The sequence below is a fragment of the Apus apus genome, chromosome 2 (genome assembly GCF_020740795.1).
Source record: "Apus apus isolate bApuApu2 chromosome 2, bApuApu2.pri.cur, whole genome shotgun sequence".
In the NCBI taxonomy this organism is placed as follows: Eukaryota; Metazoa; Chordata; class Aves; order Apodiformes; family Apodidae; genus Apus; species Apus apus.
In genome coordinates, this window is record NC_067283.1 from 156006353 (window position 1) to 156028711 (window position 22359).

The 22359-nt window shown below is 48.9% G+C and overlaps 1 protein-coding gene across 2 annotated transcripts in view; it reads right to left on the reverse strand.

Moving 5' to 3' along the window:
• ZC3H3 (zinc finger CCCH-type containing 3) overlaps nucleotides 1-22359 on the reverse strand; it is a 187316-nt gene that overhangs the window by 17574 nt on the left and 147383 nt on the right. For both annotated transcript variants that reach the window (XM_051611381.1, XM_051611380.1), the window contains exons 8-9: nucleotides 21863-21932; nucleotides 14493-14624 (exon numbers count right to left, since the gene is read on the reverse strand). In XM_051611381.1, the coding sequence (XP_051467341.1) occupies nucleotides 14493-14624; nucleotides 21863-21932 (202 nt within the window). The remainder of the gene's footprint in view (nucleotides 1-14492; nucleotides 14625-21862; nucleotides 21933-22359) is intronic.

Sequence of the window (22359 nt, forward strand, 5' to 3'; positions counted from 1 at the left end):
GCACCCAAGGGACTGGTTACAAATCCCTGCTGCGAGATGGTGCCACGGTCCCAGCTGGGGACCAATCTGAGCCCATCGTGGCACTAGATCCCATTTATTGGCTCCACAGCAAAAAGATACTTAATAAAGAAAACAAACTGCCTGCCACTAATCCCGGGGCCACGTCCTCAGCTCAAGTTTCTAATGGCTTTTCCACCCCACTCTTCCGTAACGTCCCATCCATCACCGCTGCTTCAGGACTGGGATGGTCAGGTTGGAATTACCTCCCTGACAGGCTCGGTGGCTGGAAAAGCCTCTTTCTGTTTATTTACAGCAGCTCTTCTGCTCTTGCCCTGCACTGCTGGAACAACCAGCTGCAGCTGGTTGGGGCTGGGTTGCTGGAAGGTGGTTTGCTGCTGGCCACGTGTCAGCCGGGGTGAAGCCGAGAGGGGATGCGGGTGCGACCTTGCACTTGGGGGCCATCTGATCCCTTCCACCTGTCGAGGTGGCTAATTATGGCCCACAGGTTGGACCATAAAAAGAGAAAAAACCCTCTTGTCCCTTCCAACAGAGACAACAGAAAACTCACAGCAGCCTTAAAAACCTTGGGGAGAAACCTCCCCGCTCCATCACGTGCTGATGAAGTTGTCATCATCCCACTGATGCTGTTCCCATCCCAGTCTCCTTGTTCTGGGGTTTCCCTTGCAGCTCATCCAGAGGAGACCAGCAGTGGTGCCTGGTGCTGGGACAGTGCTGGGCTGGCAGCCCCTGTGGCTGGGACTTCTCCCTGGCTGCCAAGGCAGCTTTGGGTGAAGTTCAAGTTGTCGCTAACGACCCACAAAGCCTTAAATGGCCCAACAAGCCGCGAAGCGCAGGGGGAGCGGGACAGGGCCGGGCCGGTTTGCAGGGCACAACCTTCTTTAGCACAGACCTGGCAAAGGAGGAGGCAGCAACTGGTGCAAGGTCCCAGCTGAGCCTTGGGAATGACATTAATTAACATTTTCCATAAACAAGCTTGGCAGGAGGTAGCAGAGGGCGGGGGAAGGCAAAGCTGGGTTACTGGGCCGATTAACAACTGCCCACTGACCTTATGGGGTGGGAATGAGAGGTCCCATCCAGCCTGGCATTCCTAGCTCTGCTCTACCAGCCATTTGCCCAGGTTGAACTTCTCAAGTATCTCCAGGCTTCTCTCACCTCCCTGCTCAATCCCTCCTTTCCTAGCCCCAGGGGATGACAGGTGACAAGGGGCCAGCAAGCAGACAACGTGCTGGAACATCTTCCCATCTTATTGGACCCGTGTCCATCTCCACATCCACCATGATGGACACAAATCCAGCTCCTGCCTGGAAACCCAGGGCACTGTAGCAATGAAAGCACCAAGCAAACCTTCTGAAAAAAGGGAGCACTAAAAGCACAAGTTAATCCTCCAAACCCACGTGTCTCAACTCAAGTCCTTTTTTATTTTTGAAAGCCTTCTGCACATCCATGTAGCTTCACCAGTGATTCCAGGTACCCCATCACTGAGCAGCAGGATTAACTGGCTGGATTGATGTCAGGCTGTTTTAATGTCCCTCTTACCCACCACATCTCAGCACTAAGTGGCTGTTAGGAAGCTATCACTGGAGCTCTTTTCTGATGCTGCTCTGAACTGACAGCCAGTAAATAGCTTTTTTTGATGGCTTTTTTTTATAATTGGGTGCAGATGGAAGCAGCTTTAAAAAAAAAATTAAAAAAATCCAGCTCTCTGGCATTAGAACCTGGAGGATGATACATCCCAACATCATCCAGGCTGCAGGAATAATGATGGAGAAATTTAGTCAATGCAATTAAACTAAGGAATTTGCTCCAAGATGGGTTTCTGGCCCCAAAACAGAGTTTGGTGCCCTGACAAAATGCTTATGAGGAAGCAATGACTTCTGATGGCCTTCTCCAAATGCTTCCTAGGATCTGGGATCTACCAAATGCTCTCCAGCATCTACTGCAAAGCTGTGAACCCTCTCCCTTGGGACTTTCAGACAATAAAACAGCATTTGAGCTAAAATACCTCTAGATCTGGAGCAAGAACGGGATGGCATTTCTAAAATCTCTGGGAACACCATATTTTAGAGGCTGCAAAAGAGCTGGGAGGGACTGAAACAGGCAAGGAAAAGCCTTGGTCCCTGTGGTTTCCGTTCCCCCAGAGTGGTCCAGCCCAAATAGAAATGTCCTAAGGGATGGAGCTCTAGTGTATGTACCCTGGAGGACACTACTTGCCACTGGTTTCCACTTGGACACTGAGGCATTGACTGTAACTCTTTGGATCCACCCAGAAGGTGAATCCTCAACCTGGCACTCCCCACGGAATCACAGAATTGTTCTGGTTGGAAAAGACCTTCAAGATCATCACGTCCAACCATCACCTAACTCTACCAACCATTCGGCTAACTCTACCAAGTCCAATGCTTAAACCACATTCCTAAGCACCATATCTATACACCTCTTAAACACCTCCAGGGATGGAGATTCAACCACCTCCCTGGGCAGCCTGTTCCAGTGTTTTATTATGCTTCCAGGGAAGACATTTGTTCTAATATTTAATTGAAACCTCCTCTGGCACCACTTGAGCCCATTCCTCTTGTCTTAAGGTGCCCTTGCAGTGTGGCAACATCTGTGGCATTCAATCATTCCCTGCACTGCTTTGTTGAGGACCCCCATATCCATCAGAGACCCTCACAACCTCATCCCTCACACCCAAAAGCCACAACGGACCCAGTTTCATGTGGAGAATCCATCAATGATAATTACCAACCCCAAATCATCACCATTGGATATGGAGCAAGCCTGACACCCACCAAACATCCCCAACAGTGCCATCTGCATCGGGGATGACAAAGGTTCCACCAAATGTGTGACTCCAGGTGGCTCAGGGAAGGTGCTCATGGGACTCAGGGATTGTCCGACAACAGAGACCAGACAGGAACAAAGGGAGATTCCAGCATGGGGAGCAAAGATGAAATCTGCTCTTCTTTGTGCTCATCTGGACAGAAGTTCAAGTTGAAATCAAGAACTCTCTGCCTCGTCAGTACATTCCCACTTCATAGCTGTGGTTCAGCAACTGCTTTGCCCCTCAACTTCCTCATTCTCAGGTTTGGTGATGTGCCTCCTTCTACAGAGATATTAAAGAACACGGGGGAAAAAAAATCACAGACCAGTATTTATCTAAGCACTATTATCAACTAGCCCAGGCTATTAAGCAGTTTGAGTTTGTCCTGATAAGCAAGATCTTTACTGGAAGCATCTGAAGGCTGGTGAAGATACTACAGTTAAATTAAAGGAGCAATAAGAAGCCTCATTATGCCATTACAGAGTACGGTAAATAAGATGAAACTGGAAACCCACAAAGATTTCCACAGCGACAGAGGAGCAAGATTGGGCATGGAAGAACTCTGATTGGTTTTAAACCTCCTCTGTGAGCTAGGGAGCATTTTCAACAGAAAGCTCTGACCACCAGTATGAGATTTCTCCTTTATTTGTCACCTAGAGAAGATCTACAAGGACTCAATGTCCCCAGAGAGCCAATGGGGCACACCCGGATGGGTCTCAGCCTGCTCAAATCCAGCCTGGCCACCATTAGTGACCTTACAGAATCACAGAATCACCACCAAGCCAGGAAAAGACCTTTCAGACCATCACGTCCAGCCCATGACCAACACCACCACATCTCCAGACCATGGCACTAATGCCACCTCCAGCCTTTCCTTGAACACCTCCAGGGATGGTGCCTCCACCATTTCCCTGGCCAGTCCATTCCTATGTCTGATCACCCTCTCCATGAGGAAGTGCTTCCTGATACCCAACCTAACCCTCCCCTGGAGCAGCTTCAGGCCAGGCCCTCTCATCCTGTCACCAGCTGCCTGGAAAAAGAGGCCAACCCCACCTCACCACAACCTCCCTTCAGGTAGTTGTAGAGAGTGAGAAGGTCCCCCCTGAGTCTCCTCCTTTCCAGGCTAAACAACCCCAGCTCCCTCAGCCTCTCCCTATAAGACTTTCCCTCTGGTCCCTTCACCAGCCCCGTTGTCTCCTCTGGACCTGCTCCAGCACCTCAATGTCCTTCTTGAAGTGAGGGGCCCAGAACTGCACCCAGGACTCAAGGTGAGGCCTCCCCAGTGCTGAGCACAGGGGGAGAATCACCTCCCTGCTCCTGCTGGCCACACCATTCCTGACACAAGCCAGGATGCCATTGGCCTCCTGGGCCACCTGGGCACACAGCTGGCTCATCTTCAACCAGTTGTCAACCAGTGCTCCCAGGTCCCTCTCTGCTGGGCTGCTCTCCAGCCACTCTTCCCCAAGTCTGTAGCTCTGCCTGGCAGACTCATTAAATCTAATTCTACCTTTTCTCTTTCTTTAATAAAGATTTTACTTACTAATCAGTTTGTTGACTGAGGATTTCTGCTACACATTATAAGAAAAAAACCAACCAGCCACAACAAATCAAGCAGGCAGCTCTAGCACCCAGAAAACATCTGTCAACCAGAGCCAAAATTAAAGATAAACAAAATGAAGTTGCTTTTGTAGTTGATTTTCATTACAGCTGCAGGGCACTATAAAAGAGCTACCAAAGGCAGTGCTCACCTTCAGCTTCAGCTGTTTCTGAACAATGGGAGAAGGTGACCCACAAACCCCTTCTCCTGGGCTGCCCCACTGCCCAGGAGTTACCCCCAGTGTCACCCAGACGTGCCTGCATACACCAAAAATCATGGAATTATGGAATCAGAGAATCACAGAATCTTAGGGGCTGGAAGGGACCTGGAAAGATCACCCAGTCCAACCCCCCTGTCAGAGCAGGGTCACCCAGAGCACATCACACAGGAACGTGTCCAGGTGGGTTTGAATGTCTCCAGTGAGGAGACTCCACAGCCTCTCTGGGCAGCCTGTCCCAGGGCTCTGTCACTCTCACAGGAAAGAAGTTTCTTCTGATGTTTATGTGGAACCTCCTGTGTTCCAGTTTGCACCCACTGCCCCTTGTCCTATCACTGGACATCACTGAACAAAGCCTGGCTCTGTCCTCCTGACACTGCCCTGAACGTATTTGTAAACATTGATGAGGTCGCCCCTCAGTCTCCTCCAAGCTCAAGAGACCCAGCTCCCTCAGCCTTTCCTCATCAGGGAGATGTTCCACTCCCTTCATCATCTTCGTGGCTCTATGGTTTATGTTGGAAGGGACCTTAAAGATCATCCAGTCCCAACCCCTTGCCATGGGCTGGGGCACCTCTCACCAGACCAGGTTGCTCCAAGCTCCACCCAACCTGCCCTTCAACACTTCCAACAATGGGGCAGCCACAGCTTCTCAGGGAAACCTCTTCCAGTGTCTCACCACCCTCACAGGAAATAATTTCTTCTTAATTTCTCATCTAAATTCCCAGTTTCTGTTTGAAACCATTCCCCCTCATGCTATCATTAAATGTCCCTGTCACTTTCCAGCCTTCTTCAGCAGGTAAGTTGAGGTCCACTCAGCACACCATGAAGCCACAGCTGGTACAGGTAGATACAAGGCTACTGTCTACAGATATGTCCAAAATAGCACTAAAACTCCTGGCAAACCAACCTGACACAATTTGGGTCAAAAGGAGATGAAGGAGCCATGTCCAGGCAGCTTTCCATGCCACACGTGCTCTGGCACTAGGAAAAAGGTGCCAATGCATCCACCTGGAAAATTCCTGTCCTTTTTCCCTGCTTGCATGTTGACACCCTACCTGAGGAACCTGGAGAGGGCTCGTAACCTCTAAACCCAGCCCCACACAAAGCTTCATGCACACAACCAGTTTCTGTACCTAAGACCACGTGCTTCTACCCTGTCCTCCATCTGAGCACAGCACAGCTGCAGGCAAGTCAGAGATAAATTTAAGTCTTAAATGGCTCTTTCTCTCTCACAAGTGAGACAAGGGGGAGGAGATGCTTTCATGCCACACCTCCTCATCGTGCTCTCCCGCTGGAACTGTAGAAAATGGATCATCTCTTCAGAAGAAGCAATTTGCTGATGTCCAGACCTTAATGTCCAACCTTCATAAATGCAGGTGGTTAAAGCTGTTTGAGGTTTGATTCTTCTAGTAGAAGCTGAAGTGAGTTTAAGCCCTGGCACAGGATAAGTTCAGTGACAAGGAGGTACAGAGCAGGTTGTTGAGGCTCTTAAAAGATCTTGTGGGTCATCTTTAGAGATTTCACCAAGCTAGAAAAGTGATATGTCTCTAAGCAGCAAAATCACACAAGTCTTTCTCCTCTTCCTCATCTTCACCCTTTGACCAGCTCACTTGTTTCACTGATTAACAACTTTAATGGTTATCCTCCCCCCAGTTGCCTTGTGAGCAGCTCTTCATCATGTTGAGAGGTCCATCACCTCTTCCTCTCTACTCAGGTGAGGTGAGATCCTGCACACCTACAAGATCCTGTCCTGCCTACCCGATGCTGGGAATGCATCCCACCACCACCAGCTCTCTCTGGATCAAAGTGGAAAGGAAACTGGAGTCAGCTGTGATAGGATCATAAAAGGAATAACATGGAGGTACAGCCAAGATACTGAAAATTTGGGATGGCTCAAAACTTTGCCTTCCCTGTATCCCTCCCTGTGCTTAATACCAAGAGGTTTTATATTAAGACTTCTTACACTTCAAACAGCCCCCCTGGGAGCTGGAAAAGGAGGAGCTTCTCAGCTTGATTAGGTCTAATTCAGCATAACAACATCCTGGAGTTTGGAGATGAGCATTTCGAAGCAGGAAATGTGCTCCTGCCATGGCTGGTTCTCTCCAGGTACCAGTTCTGGGGTGACTTAAAAGAAGAATCATCTGCAGTTGAAAACTCTTAGTAAGTCTCAAATTAAAAGCCTGGGATCTGCACACGAAAGCACTGCTTAAGGTCTCACACAGTATCTGAAGGGTTTCCAGGAGAGGAGTAAACTTCTGCTGACCCACTGCTGTGATGCTGAAAAGCCACAGGTATGAGGCTGCTGCCCAGAAAACTGATCTGGAAGAAACTTGGCCTCAAAACACAGCCTCTCTCAACGCTACCACACCTGAATGGAAAGGGGAAGGCTGTTTGCAAAGTTGGGGGGCTTCCCTTCACAACCCCCAACACATCCAAAACCTCTTCCAGATCCTCTCTGGCCATGGCCAGTACCAGTTTTGGAGGGATGAGATCAAGGAGCGGTCTGGGCCTTCAGGATTTCCACAGCCAGAAGATGTTTAACAATCCTCAGTGGACTTTTCATCTAGAGAATTGTGCTTCTCTCTAAAGGAGAGACTGGAGCTCTCACAGAGCAGCAATGAGCACAGAGCAGCTCCCATCCCACCACTAACCCAACCACAGCAGTGGGGACCTCAGGGACAAGGAGCCCACCCAATCAGAACAGCAGGATGGAGAAGCAAGGAATAATTCTTAAAGGACTTCTACACAGCTTAATAACTACTGGGATTCTTATACTTGATAGACACAAGAAGCTTATGTCACTGAGGACCTCCAAGATTTTTGCTGTCACAAAGTCTCTTGACATTGTGTGAAGAGGAAAGGCAGTGTCCCTCAGCTCCACACCATGTGGGACAGGTGTTGTTGTGGCCACCATGACCACCTGGGATCCATGAGGAACAGTAAACTGGAACATCTCTCCTAGGAAGAAAGGCTGAGAGAGCTCAGGTTGGAGAAGCCTGGAGAAGAGAAGGGTCTGGGAGAACCTTACACAGAAAGGGGCTTTTACAAAAGATGAAGAGGGACTTTTTACAGCAGCCTGTAGTGACAAGATGAGGAGAGATGGCTTTCAACTGAAATAAGGCAGGGTTAGATTGGACATGAGGAACAAATTTATTATGATGAGGATGGTGAGACACTGGAACTGGTTTCCCAGAGAAGCTGTGGCTGCCCTTTGAAAATGTTCAAGGTTAGGTTGGATGGGGCTTGGAGCAACCTGGTCTGGTGGGAGATGTCCCTGTCCATGGCAGGGGAGTTGCACTAGATGATCTTGAAAGGACCCTTCCAACCCAAACCACTCAATGATTTGATGGAAGATGAAGGTGGAGTGTAATTACAGAGCTGGGAATGAGCCAGCAACTACCTGGATGAAGGTGCACAGGTTGGTTCCTCAGGAACTGCATGTGCTCAAGGAAAAGACAAGTTGGCTGGAGGTCAACCTAGGACCAAAGGAGGGGAAAAAAAAAGACCCAGAAAGACCAACATCTGATAGCTATGGGCAGTGAGAAGAAAAATGCTCTTTTACCCAGCAGGCAACAAAACCCAGCTGAGAACATGAGATAGGAACAGCATGGACCTTCACCTTTCTCTGATACCAGATGAAGGGGAACAAGGTCTCCAGGCTGTCACTCTCCATCACAAACCAAGAGAAAACCCCAAAGATACTGGACTGTTAGCTGCAGCTAACACAGCTCATGTGGCTTTTCCCAAATGAAATGTGTTCCATTTAATGTAACAGACACAAGAAATAAGTTTATGGTGGGAACCTGTTGAGACTTCCACCAGAAGAAGAGAAAACAACCTGACGCATCATCAGGCTGGAGAAACACAAACGAGAACAAAGCACCAACTAAGAAAAAGTCCCTGGGTTTGAATTTTCTGCAGAAAAATCAAGCAGCTGCTGCTGTGACAAACACAACACCCCACGCTGGGGAGGCAAACTCTTTTTCCCAAGGAAGCAGCAGTTCCCCAGGCAGCACATGCTGACCTGCCCTGCCCCTGGTAGCAGGAGTGTTGTCAAGATTTCCATAGAACTGTTGAACGGGTTGGGTAGGGAGGGACCTTCAAGATCACCCAGTTCTATAACCCCCCTGCATGGGCAGGGACACCTCCCACTAGATCAGGTTGTTCCAAGCCCCATCCAACTTGGTTTGGAACACATCCAGAGGTGAGGCAGCCACAGCTTCTCTGGGCAATGTGGGCCAGTGTCTCACCATCCTCACAGCAAATAATTTCTTCCTAATATCTCAGTTTCCCCTCTGCCAGTTGGAAACCCTTCCCCCTGCTCCCATCCCTCCCTGCCCTTGTCCCAAGCCCCTCCCCAGCTTTCCTGGAGCCCCTTCAGGCACTGGAAGGTGCTCTAAGGTCTCCCTGGAGCCTTCTCTTCTCCAGGCTGAACACTTCAACTCTCCCAGCCTGTCTTCATAGAAGATGTGCTATCTGGTGCTATGCGCATAAGGTGCAGATCAGAATTCTAGTGAAAGGTTGTTGGCCAAGCAACTCAGTAGGACCAAAAAGATGGATTTTAGGAGACCAATGGACAGTTCCAGAGCAAATCCAGTGAGACCCTGGCCCAGCCTGCCCAGAGAAGCTGTGGATGCCCCATCCCTGGAAGTGTTCAAGGGCAAGCTGGATGGAGCTTGGAGCAACACGGTCTGGCGCGAGGTGTCTCTGCCCATGCAGGGAGAACTAGATGATCTTTAAGGTCCCTCCCAACTCAAACCCTTCAATAATTCTCTGGTGCTATGGATGGGGCTGGCTGTGCTGGTTGGGGTTCCCCAGGAGCAATGAGTTCCCAGCAAGCACCAGAGCACAGAGCCCCGGCTTCCCCGTGATTTATTCCAGTACATTTCCCTGTGCCTTCTCACTGTAGCCTCATTGTTTAATCTCACCATGTCTTACTGCTTAACAGTCCCCACGGGGGAACAATTTACCCACAGGCTTCAAGGCAGCTGATGGAAACAACATGAAGAGCGGTATTTAATGCCGCGCGCTCGTTAATGGACACCATGGGGGAAAAGCTTATTTAATACAAAACAATTTTACAGATGCAGCAGTTAAGAGGGGACCAGGCTGACTCACTTTGCTCTGACGTGCTGTGAGGGCTGGAGGAGTCCAACACCAAAACCTACCCTCGCCACAATTCTTCCAAATACAAGTTTATTCCCCAAAAGGTCATTTTTTGTGCCTGTAAAGCTCCTTGGGGTTGTCTATGGATGTAACACACTTGCTGAAATTCCCCAGTGGATGTCCCCTCCCTGGAGGTGTTCAAGAGCAGGTTGTGCAGCCTGGTCTAGTGGGAGGTGTCCCTGCTCATAGCAGGGAGGTTGGATCCTGGTGATTTTAAAGTCCCTTCAAACCTCAACCATTCATGATTCTCAGGTCCAAGCTCTCAGACACGCAGGGATCTCATCCCAGGGTTACCCATCAAATATTAAAACAGCAGCCCAACGTGCAAAGCATGTCAACACCCTACCAGCTCCTTTGAACCAGGTATTATTTAATATTCTTTCATATTATTTTGTTTCATATTTCTGTATTATTTAATATTCTTTTCGTTGTTTCATCTTATTGTGTATTAATCTGTATTAGTTGCGTATCATTTCCAGAGCCAAGCAATGAGAGAGGCTTGGCAGAGAAACTGCCTCTTGGACAAGCCAAACATCCTCCCTCCAGGCTCATCACTGGTCATGTCATCCACTTATGACAGCATCATCTCCTGCTTCTTCCTAGCCCCAAGGGACATGCCACCGTGGCTTCACTTGATAGGTCTACATCATCCCTTGTGCCCCCCAGTCTCATCTCATCCTCTCCCAGGGAACTCATGCACCAGAGGTGCAGACAAGCACAGGATTAGGAATGGGGAACCAGAGAGGAGCTTTTACCAAATAACAGCTCATGAAAACATCTTCAGAAAACCCTGAGGAGCACCTGCAAGAAACCTCATTTCTCTCTGCCTTTCCACTTCCCCCTTTGGGCTTCCTCCAGTGCAGGTGACCAGCCCAGAGAGACCAGCCTTACCCAAGAGTGACCATTTCAGTGTTGAAGAAGGTCAGAGAACTTCAGGCAAGGTGTTAGGGAGATTTCCATTGTGGGCATCACTTTGTAGCTTTAGCTAAGACATGGATGATGTTGTGTTTAGAGATGACTCAAGTTGCAGAAGTATTTGGAGCCATATTTTCACCAAGCAGAATTTGTAGGCTCCTCTGCTTCCCTTAGAAAACTGTAGGTCCCCACAGAGTGGAGAAACTTCTCAACCCATTACTGAAGTATGGGTGAGGATGCTGGAAATGAAAGTTCTGGCTCTGCTACCAGCTCCCTCCTGGACAAAATTAATATTGGGAGTAACTCCCTAACAAAGGACATGGTCACGCTCTTGTAGAGAAGCTGTCCCCTCTCCCCAAAAGTGAAGGGACCTTTACTCTCTCCAGTCTACGTTCCTGAAAAAGGGATTTAGAAATACAAAATTAAAGCTTTCTCATTTAAGTTCCTGATGAAGTCAGAGCAGGGCAGTCCCAGCATCTTTTGTATGAAGAGCTCCTGCAGTTGGAGCTACAGCCCATGGGATGGGTCAAAGGCCAATCTTCCTGGCCTGAGCATCATGCAAGACATCTAGAAAGTACTTAAGAGGTGACACTGCCAGAGACTCACCATAAATTATGGGTAATAGTGAACATTTTTTTTATGGAGATCTGATAAAAATCAGAAATCGTGCTTCTTCAAAGGAGAGGAAAATGCAACTGGGAGAAGTGCCCAGTGTGACAAACCCCAGCACAAAAGAACCTAAATCCTCAATTACTGGGCATCCTCGTTTGAGTTTATTATTGAGTTTCTCCTCTGAGGATGTCATCCCTTACGGAGTCTGTACTGGGACCAGTGCTGTTCAATAGCCAGAGGGATCAAGGGCACCCTCAGCAAGTTTGCAGATGACATCAAGCTGAATGGTGCAGTCGACATGCCAGAGGGATGGGATGTTATCCAGAAGGACCTGGCCAAGCTAGAGAAGTGGGCCCATTTGAGCCTCATGGAGTTCAACAAGGCCAAGTGCAAGGTCCTGGCACCTGGGTAGGGGCAATCCTCATTATGAATACAGGCTGAGGGATGATGTCATAGAGAGCAGCCCTGGAGAAAGGGACTTGGGGGTACTGCTGGATGAGAAGTTGGACATGAGTCTGGGCTCGCAGCCCAGACGGCCAGCTGCATCTTGGGCTGCATCAAAAGAAGTGTGGCCAGCAGATCAATGGAAGTGATTCTGCCCCTCTGTTCTGCTCTTGTGAGACCCTACCTGGAGTACTGTGCCCAGTTCTGGAGCTCCCAACACAAGAGGGACATGGAGCTGTTTGAATGAGTCCAGAGATGGGCCACAAAAATGACTGAAGGGCTGGAACACCTCTCCTACAAAGCCAGGCTGAGAGAGTTGGGCATTTTCAGCCTGGAGAGGAGAAGGCTCTGGGGAGACCTTAGAGCACCTTCCAGGACATGAAGGGGCTCCAGGAAATCTGGGGAGGGACTGTTTATACGGGCTTGTAGTGATAGGACGTGGGGAAATGGTCTTAAAACTAGAGCAGGGTAGATTTAGATTGGACATTAGGAAGAAGTTCTTTACAATGAGGGTGGTGAAGCACTGGAACAGGTTGCCTAGAGAGGTGGAGGTTCCCAACCCTGCAAACATTCAAGATTAGGCTTGACCAGGCTCTGAGCAACCTGATCTAGTTTAAAAGATCCCTTGTAGGGGGGGCTGGACTAGGTGATCTTTAAAGGTCCATTCTAACCCCACACCTTCTATGAGGTTCCACAGGAGCTGCACACCTTTCCCACCCGCACTTTTGTGGCTCCTCGGACCAGGGAAAGGCAGAACAAGAGAGGATTTACTCCCACCCTAAATTATTCAAAAGAAAAGGGACTGTGCATCTTTAACAAGCCATCGTTTTATGAAGCAAGGTTAACATTTTTACTTGATTCAGTAGAATATTATAAACTCTCCGGGGTCCATTTGAGGACTTTCTACTTGGAGCAAAGGAATGGACTCAGCACTTTTTATATTATTTAGAGAATAAAATTAACCCTTAATGGCCCAAGCTGGTATTTCTCCTCCCCAGTTAAATATGGCCTGCTCAGCAATTTCTCCCCATATATAATTACAGGCTGCTATCCATCATCTGTAGGAGAATGCTTCTCTGACACTCTAAAAGTGACACGGTAAGCACTTTTGCTAATAGAATAAATATTCTAAATATCTCTTTTATATTTTCATTTAAATTGGAATATTTTAAAAATAATTGTAAGGGCCCTGCCTGCGTGGCCAGAGCTGTGCTGGAAGGAGGTGGCAGGATGCCTGTGTTTTCCTTCAGAGGAAATGTTTATCCTGCACTCAGTCCCCTCCACACACTGCCACCAAAAGTAATTAGGCACAGACTAATTTATTAGTGTTTCCCTCCACTTCTGCTGATGTCCTGCTTTGCTTAAAGCTCTCATTTTGTGCTTTTGTTTCTCTTCCTTTAGCCTGGTTTCTGCTCTGAAGTGGTTTCTCCTCAGGAAAGGGTGGGTTTGCTTGCAGAAGGCGCCGTCCACCATTGTGTTGGGTGCTGGGACAGGCTGGTGGCTTTGCAGGGTGACACCACGGTGATGGGTGCTGAGCACCCATGGCTTCACTGGCTGGGTTGTACAAGGATGGAGAAAAGGAGGAGAAGAGCCCCTTGGGGCTCCATTCAAGAGCAGCACATGGATCCAAGCACCCAGTTCCTCATCCCAGCAACTTCTCTGTGAAAAGCAGAAGGCACCAAGGGAGCTTGGAATATCCAGGAAGAGCAAGTCTAAGCAAAACTCTGCTCAGGCAGAGACATATTCCTGTGCTAACTATTAAATGCAATAAAACAACCTCATTCCATAGGCCTGCAGGAGAGTATTTGGGTTGGTGCCCTGTGATCTGGCAGACTCGAGGCAAACAAATGATAGTTTCATTAGTGGTTTGTTTTTTTTAGACGAATAGACAAAGTAAAACAGCGCTTGCAAAGTTCCTGTCATGTTCTCGATGTAGCACCTGGAACCTCCAGGTCAAGGAGATGTCTCCTCCTGTTCTCTTGTTGTTGGCTCGTGGAAGCAGCTGAACCACCTAACTCATATGATAATCTCCCCCATACTACAGAATCATAGAATGGTTTGGGTTGAGAGGGGCATTAAAGATAATCTAGTTCTGAACCCCTGCATGGGCAGGGACACCTCCCAGCAGCCCAGGCTGCTCCAAGCCCCATCCAACCTGCCCTTCAACACTGCCAGGGATGGGGCAGCCACAGCTTCTCTGGGCAACCCGGGCCAGGCTCTCCCCACCCTCATAGGAAAGAATTTCTTCCTAAAATCCAATCAAAATCTCCCCTCTTCCAGTTTGAAACTCTCCCCCCCTGCTCCCATCCCTCCCTGCCCTTGTCCCAAGCCCCTCCCCAGCTTTCCTGGAGCCCCTTCAGGCACTGGAAGGTGCTCTCAGGTCTCCCTGGAGCCTTCTCTTCTCCAGGCTGAACACCCCAACTCTCCCAGCCTGTCTCCAGAGCAGAGCTGCTCCAGCCCTTGGATCATCTTCCTGACCCTTTGTTTCTTTCTTTTGTTTTTCCCCCACTTGCAAAGCAACCAAACCTCTGCCCATAACTCTTTGGGAAGGCTCAGAACCACTGTTCATCGCATCCAGGTGTTCCAGCAGCTTCCAGCTCCATAGCTCCCTTCAGTGCTGTTGCTAGTGCAAAAAACAGCTTCTGGCTTCAGCCAAGGTGCATCTCTCCCCAGACCACAAGATCTGGTCCCTTCTTTACCTTTTCTCCCATGGGACAATAGCCTTTGAGGAAATCCTGGCACACTTCTGCCTTTCTGGACACATAGACGTGGCTGTAGGGACAGTTGCTGTTGTTGCAGATCCCTTTCAAGAAGTAGGAGCACACAGGCATCTGCAAGGGTAGAGGATGAGAAAATCATTAGTGTCCTCCCCCCAGCTCATGGTTAAGAACCATCCCAACCCCCAGAACTGAAATAAAACCTCAACGTGTGTAAAATAAAGAGATGCCTTTTGAAATCCACCAATCTCAGAAGTATTTCTAGTTCTTCTGCTGGTCACAGCTCCCTGAAATGATGTGTTTCCACTGTACCCACAGGGTGACCATGCTGCCTTAGCATCCTTCAGGATGCTGGAGAGAGGGTGGGATGGAGGAAACTACCACCAGAAAGAAAACTGCCTCTGTGCAGCAGCATGCGGAAGGGAGGGGGGAATTGGAAGAAATATCTGCTGTCACGGGGGCTTTGCTGGCACCACACATGTGGCAGGTTCTCCCAACCAACCCTGAAGATGAGAAAAAGAATACTAGAACACTGCACCCAGCTCTGGAGCCCCCAGCACAAGAAAGATGTGGAGCTGTTGGAACGTGTCCAGAGAAAGGCCACGAAAATGACCTGAAGGCTGGAGCAGCTCTGTGATGAGGACAGGCTGAGGGAGCTGGGGGTGTTCAGCCTGGAGAAGGCTCTGGGGGGACCTCATAGTGGCCTTCCAGTACCTGAAGGGGGCCTACAGGAAAGCTGGGGAGGGGTGTTTTACAGGGGCTTGCAGTGAGAGGATGAGGGGTAATGGTTTTAAGCTGAAAGGAGATTTAGGTTAGAGATCAGGCAGAAATTCTTCAGTGTGAGGGTGGTGGGACACTGGAACAGGCTGCCCAGAGATGTTGTGGGGGCTCCATCCCTGGAGGTGTTCAAGGGCAGGTTGGACTGGGCTCTGAGCAGCCAGTTCTAGTGGAAGGTGTCCCTGCCCATGCAGGGGAGTTGGAACTAGATGATCTTTAAGGTCCCTTCCAACTAAAAAAATTCTGTGATTCTGATTCTGTGATCCTGTAACAGGGGTGGCTGCTCCCCAGGCTCCTCACTTGCAAAAGGGACTAAGCTGAGCTCACTGACACACGACAAAGGACCTAAAAGGCCTTTTCCAAGGGGAGACACAGCAGCTGTGATGAGAAAGAGCAATGCAGGGCTCATTTCCAGCCCGGCCCAACCTCTCCCATGGTGGGTTTGGGCCATCGCAAGGGCCAAAACAGCATCTTGGGGGTGACCCCCCATCCTATTTAACTCTTTTGTGGGTATGGAGGTGGCTGGAGGGTGCAGACCACCTGGCTAGAGAGCACGACCTGGCAAGGGGCAAAACAAGAGTTTGAATGTCCACAAGTATTTTGGGAGAGGCTGCATCTTGCCAAGGCATCAGCCTGACATCCCCCAAAGGCTGGGAGCAAGGGGATGATGCCTGTCCTGTCCCTGGGCACTGGGGGAGGGATGCTCCAGGAGGGATGATCCAAGAGGGATGATCCAGGAGGGATGATCCAGGAGAGAGTGAAAGGAGGAGAAGAGATACAAGCAGTCAAGGAGGAGAGAGACTGGATACATGGAGCAGAACCCCGCTCCAGAGCTTCCGCAACGCAACAGCAGACAGGGAAAAGAGAACAAGCAAAGATCCTCATTGTCCTCCAACCACAGTCTTCACCTTCTGCCAGCTGTTACAATTAAAAACAAATTACCAGCCTGCTGCAATATTTCAGCATCCTTAAGTCACCAGCTACCACAGGCAACTTCCCGACCCCACCAGGCAGCTGCTGACGGGAACGTGCGCTTCCCGAAGCTGTCGCGACCATCCGGCTTCTTGCTCAATCCCTCCTTGCTCCTTGCCTGCACACTGGATTTCCTCACGACTCAGAGGAGTATCAATCCCTCCATTCACCAGTAGCATCTCAGTCCCATTGGTTCAAGCATTCCCAAACTAATATTTACAATTCTGCAAACAACCCCAGTCGAGGCTATCCAGAAAAATCCCTTTATCCTGAAGGGCACATTAGGGTTTTAACTAAATTGGCTCACTTGAGGCAAAGAGAAGGAGGGAGGAATGAAAACAAAGGGTGCTTTAAAAGAGAAGAGTTTATTTTTAATTGTCTTTTAACTGCAGACATTAACATAAAGGACAGGGCTCTGGGGCTATCTTTTTCAGTGGTGGTGGTGTGACCGTAAATGATTCCCTTAATGTAGTTTTTGATATAGAGCCCAAATTAGCTCTAATAAAAAGGGATAATAAAGGCAGCTCTTCTACAAAAATAAACTCCTCCTAGCTGTCAAGCCTGAGCCATTATCAAGAGGAAGCAGCACTCTCATTTCAATTAACCTTGTTTGCACCCCACTACGTCCACACAAATAACAATAACATTAATTCAAGGCACTGGTGCGGTGCGTCCGTATTAGACAGCTTTGACTATGTACAGGCTTTGGAGCCAGCAGCTAATGAACCCGAAACTCAACGTGAATTTCCAAATTGCTCACAACAGAGTTTTGAAGCTCTATTAGGGAGAAAAATGCTGATTCTTTTCGAGTTCCTCAAGGGGAAAAGCTGTTGTAGCAGCAGCGGGGCGGCTGCTCGAGTCCCAGCCTCTCGGTAACCTTCACTCACAAACTCATTCATTCAGATTTACAGGTTTCCCTCCATCACCAGAAGCTCTACCCCATCGTGGAGAAATTCCCAGTGCATCACTTCAATGGACGCTCCTCAACTGAGGGCTTTGTCCTGCATCCCTTGAGGGGTAAAATTCCCCAAGTGCCAGCTTTCCCTCTCCTCCAGGATCCTTTTTCCATCACCAGAAGTAAAGTTCAGTTTTTGAAGGCACCTGCAAAGCATCGTGCCCATAGAATCATAGAATCTCTTGGGTTGGAAGGGACCTCTAAAGGTCATCTAGTCCAACCACCCTACAATAAGCAGGGACATCTCACACGAGAACAGATTGCTCAGAGCCCCATCAAGCTTGACCTTGAATGTCTCCAGGGATGGGGCCTCCACCACCTCTCTAGGTAACCTGTTTCAGTGACCCACCACCCTCATATTAAAGAACTTTTTCCTAATGTCCAACCTAAATCTACACTTCTCCAGCTTGAAACCATTACCATGTGAAGCAGCCCTTCACCCTGGAGAGCACCCTCTACTTGAAGAAGGGTTTTGCTGCTTCGGATGAGGGAAAGCTTACTGCTGCAACAGCTGAACCCACACAGCTTTCTCATGTAAAACAGAGGGATTGTCCCCATTTTTCAGGGGGGAAACTGAGGCACGGGATCACTCCAAGGTTGAGCAAGAGATTTGTCCTCAAACCAATAGCTAAGCCTTGCAAGCCTTAAGTCCTTCATCTCCTGGACCAGGTACATGGCTCCACCCTTGGTAACCTTCCATTGAAGTGAGATCCATGATGACTTGGTCCCTTCTCTCTGGTAACAAGTAATAGGATGAGAGGAAATGGTCTTAAGTTGTGCCAGGGGAGGTTTAGATTAAATATCAAAAGAAACTTCTTCACTGAAAGGGTTATCAAACACCAGCACAGGTGGTGCTGGTGCTCCCTGGGCAGCAGAGGCTGCCCAGGGAGGTGGTTGAATCACAATTCCTGAAGGTGTTTAAAAGCCACATAGATGTGGTTCTGAGGGACATGGTTTAGCACTGGACCCTGTAGAGTTGAGTTGATGGTTGGACTTGATGATCTTAAAGGTTTTTCCCAGTGAGAACAGTTCTGTGATTCTGTGACAATGACCTGAAGCTTCTCAAGAGGAGGACTTTGTGGGGTTCCTCCCACCCCACAACCAAAAAGTGAAATTGAGAGTCAACTAACAAGGCATCAGCAAAAGTGGCAGCCCCCAAACCACAACCAACCTCACCGCATCCTCAACCACATGAAGAAAACCCTTAATTGCATTAAAATCCTGACGCAAATAGCCAAAAACAAGCTGCCTCCTAACCCCTGATCTGAGGAGGAGGTGGGATCTCCTCCAAAAAACCCAGGAGTGGAGGGAAAATGTTGCCATCCTCTGCTAAGTGACTTCACCTGCCTTTTTCCACCGCTGATAAATGAGGCTAATGCCACCTTTGGTAGCAAACACCCAGGTTAACAGAGAGCTACAGGAGCTGAGAAGCTGAAGTCGCCTCTGGCTTTGGGCAGCAGCATCCCTGCAGCTATAAATCATCCTGAAACAAGCTTGAACTCTGCAGGGGAGGTTGTTTCTCTTCCAGCCTGTGCTGACGACAAGGTGGTGAGTGGAGACCTCTCAACCAGCCCCAGGGCACCTAATCCTGCAAAAAATAATCCTCCTTCCCCACGGAGAGTGTGTACATGGCTGGAAACACGTGCTTCAAAAGCATTTGTTTCTAAGGCACGTCAAAGAGTTGGCACCTGCCTGGTTTGTTTGTAGGCTTGATCATTTAAAGACTCAGCTTGGGTTTAGACGATGCTTTGGTAGTGACGAGCTGCTAAGGAAGAAGGTGAGTTGGGAAGAGGCCACCTGCACCCCATGGGTCCCCTTCCCAGGGAAGCTGTCTCCAAAATGCCATTGGCAAACTGGCTCTTCTGCAGAGACACCTCCTTTTTAATTCAGTTTTACTAACACCATTCTATCATCATTATTTTTCCCCAATTTCTAACTGGTGAAGTGCTGCTAAGAGGGAAAGGTTGAGTTTTCCACGCCACGCGCAGCCAGCAGTCTCTATCTATCCTCCCAGAATGGAAGCCAGAAGCCAGAACTTTGAGATCCTCCTTGAGGCACCAAGACACACCAGTGTTTCTGGAGGGGAAACTGAGGCCACATCTCCACCAGCCAATTAAACACGCTGAGGAATATTCCCAGGTACCAAGATCAGCAGGCACAAACCCACCCGCATCCAGCCATTGGCATCCCTCGGCGGACACAATTCTGGCCAAAACCACCGACCACAACAGCTCCTTGGCCATCTCCAACTCTCAGGTCTCACCCAGGTTTTTGTTCTGGGACCGAAAACAAGCTCCAGCACCTGCTGAAATACCATTTAACTCATCAGTACAGATGTAAGCCCACGGTCCTGTGCAGTCTGGATGAGCATCGATCCTTTGGCATGAAGGCACAGGCCGTGGTTATGTCCTGCCACCAGCACTTGCACATCATGTACTCATGTGAAGGACATCACTGGCCCCATGTCCACTCCAAATCTGCATTAATTCTAACAACTCTGGACACACCAGCAGCCAGTCCCTTTGCAAAGCTTTCTTCTTTCTTGCCTTTTTTCTTTCTAAGCTCTAACTATCTGTTACAGGAAGTAAAAAAACCCAAGCCCTCAAGCCAGCTCTTTTTCCTCCTATCAATTCTTATCCTCATCCTTCTTTTGACGTGCCACGAGTCGGGGAGGACATCTGCCCCCAGCCTATCTTCTCTATTTTATATACTCATGATGAAGTGACTCTGAAGAGAGATACATGTAAGAAACATATGGTGCCTTGTGCCTCGCTCAGAGCGGCTCCGCTCGCTGCCCCCAGAACTTACGAGCTCCCCACTGACAACAAACGTGCCTCAGGCAAAGGGAGAGGAAAGGGAGGCAGGAAAACTGCCTGCCCGAAGGCAAAGGCTGCTAGAAAAGGCCCTGTCCCAGATGTTGATGACACCTTATGTCCCATGGGTTAAATCCTTCACTAGTCACTAATTGCTCTGTTATTACCGAGGTGATGCGAGGGGTGGGGAATGGGGGATGGTGATACAGGAAGGGAGTGGAAAGAAGGAGGTGCTGTAAGGACAGTTCACATGGTACAGGTTAATAACTAGAACTTGAATAACTCAAGAGAGTTGGGAGTGTTCAGCCTGGAGAAGTCAAAGGTCCAGAGAGACCCTGGAGCACCATCCAGTACCTGAATAGGCTCCAGGAAAGCTGGGGAGGGACTTTTATAAGGGCAGGGAGTGATAGGATGAGGGGAAATGGTTTCAAACTGAAAGAGGGGAGATTGAGATGAGATACAAGGAAGAAATTCTTTGCAGTGAGGGTGGTGAGACACTGAACAGGTTGCCCAGAGAAGCTGTGGCTGCCCCATCCCAGGAAGCATTCCAGGGCAGGCTGGATGGGGCTTGGAGCAACCTGATCTAGTGGGAGATGTCCCAGCCTACAGCAGGGGGGTTGGAACTAGATGATCTTTAAGGTCCCTTCTAACACAAACCATCTGATGATCCTATGAATTAAAAGCAGTGCTTCCACATCCAAAGAGCTCAGGTGAGCTCCAGCCCCCACTGTGCACCAGGCACAGCTGCAAAAGCTTTGACAAAGCTGCTTTCAACAAATGACAAGTCAGAAATACAGCCAAGGGGGCTGCAGACTCATTGAGTGACACGAGGAAGGACTGAGCCTGACAAGCCTCTCCAAGGCAACCCGTCCTTGTTCACATCTCTCTTTCTGGCATCTCCATCAGTGGAGCACTGGCACCACAGCAGGTCACAAACCTCTCCCCATGCAGTGACACCACTTCAGGTGGTCCTTCAAAACCCTTTTGGGATTAACCTCGTTGCTGTTGTTTGGGTGATCCTTTGTCTGTAGCAGAGAAATGATCCTTCAAATCCAAAAAGCTGAAATGTAAGTATGTGCCCCAAGCACATCCCAGCTCAGGGAAGGACCTGGCAGCTACACTCCACCTCAGCTTCAACACTTGAGGTCTCCAGAGCTACATCCAACTGGAGATCGTAGGCACTGAATGGGGGTTAATCTGCTAAATCATCAACTGATAATCACCAAAAGAAAATCTAATTATTTTTCCACCTCACCATGTGTGATAAAACCACGGACCCCCAAACACATCATGAAGGTTGAAGACAACGATGAACTCCAAAGCTGTTCTTCCAGCCAGTTTCACTGCCTGGCTTTTTAGACAGGTTAATTCTTATCTCCAGGTTCTTTTATGTTCTAACATCCCCCTCTTCCAGCCCCAGCAAGGGCGATTTAGAGGGAAGGGTGATCATATGGAGGTAGCTAAGAATCAGATGCAATGGACAGACAAATGGAACACTACCATGCTCTTTCTCTCCAACCCCTGGAGTTCAAACACCTCTTAAACCCACACTGCCCTGAGTGATTCACTGTGCTGGCAAGCTCTGCTCTGACAAGCCCACCAGGAGCCTGAAGAACTTAGCAAGCCAACTACAAATTAACTCTTTCAGAAGCACCCAATGAGGTAGACTTCTCTTCAACCAGCAGCATAGATCTGCTGGCTTGTAGAGCCCCACCAGGTTTGTTGGGAAGCCATAGGAAAGCTCTACTTGCTCACAGAGCACCCCTGACCTTCTTAGAACTAGATGACCTTTAGGGCCCCTTTCCAAACCAAACCATTTTATGACTCATACAGACCTTGTCTTTGGACACCTTGTGGGAAAACGAACAGGTCCCATCTGTCTTCTTGCAGGTGCCACGGAGGAACCTGTAGATACAGCAGAAGGAGAGGGTTGAGCAGGAGGTGGGTCACAAAACATTTGGTTTTAAACAGCAAGCAACCGTTGCCCAGGGAACTGGAGGAGTCCCCATCCCTGGAGGGATTTAAAAACCATGTAGAAGTGGTGCTCAGGGACACAGTTTAGGGGTAGACTTTGCAGTGAAAGGTTAAAGGTTGGACCTGGTGATCTTAAAGAAAGGATTCTATGTTTCTATTACCACCTTTGCCCCAAGGTCACAAACACACACGACTGCTGCTGAGCTCATTGTTAAAGCCCATTTCATGCCTAAATCAATAGGTGAGTCCTTCTTCTTAGAAGAACAGCTGATGCTTCCTGAGAGATTCTGCTCTTTCATCATGTTTGGCTGATCATTAGCAGCTAGAGCAAGGCCTGTACCATGAGGTTCAGAGATGA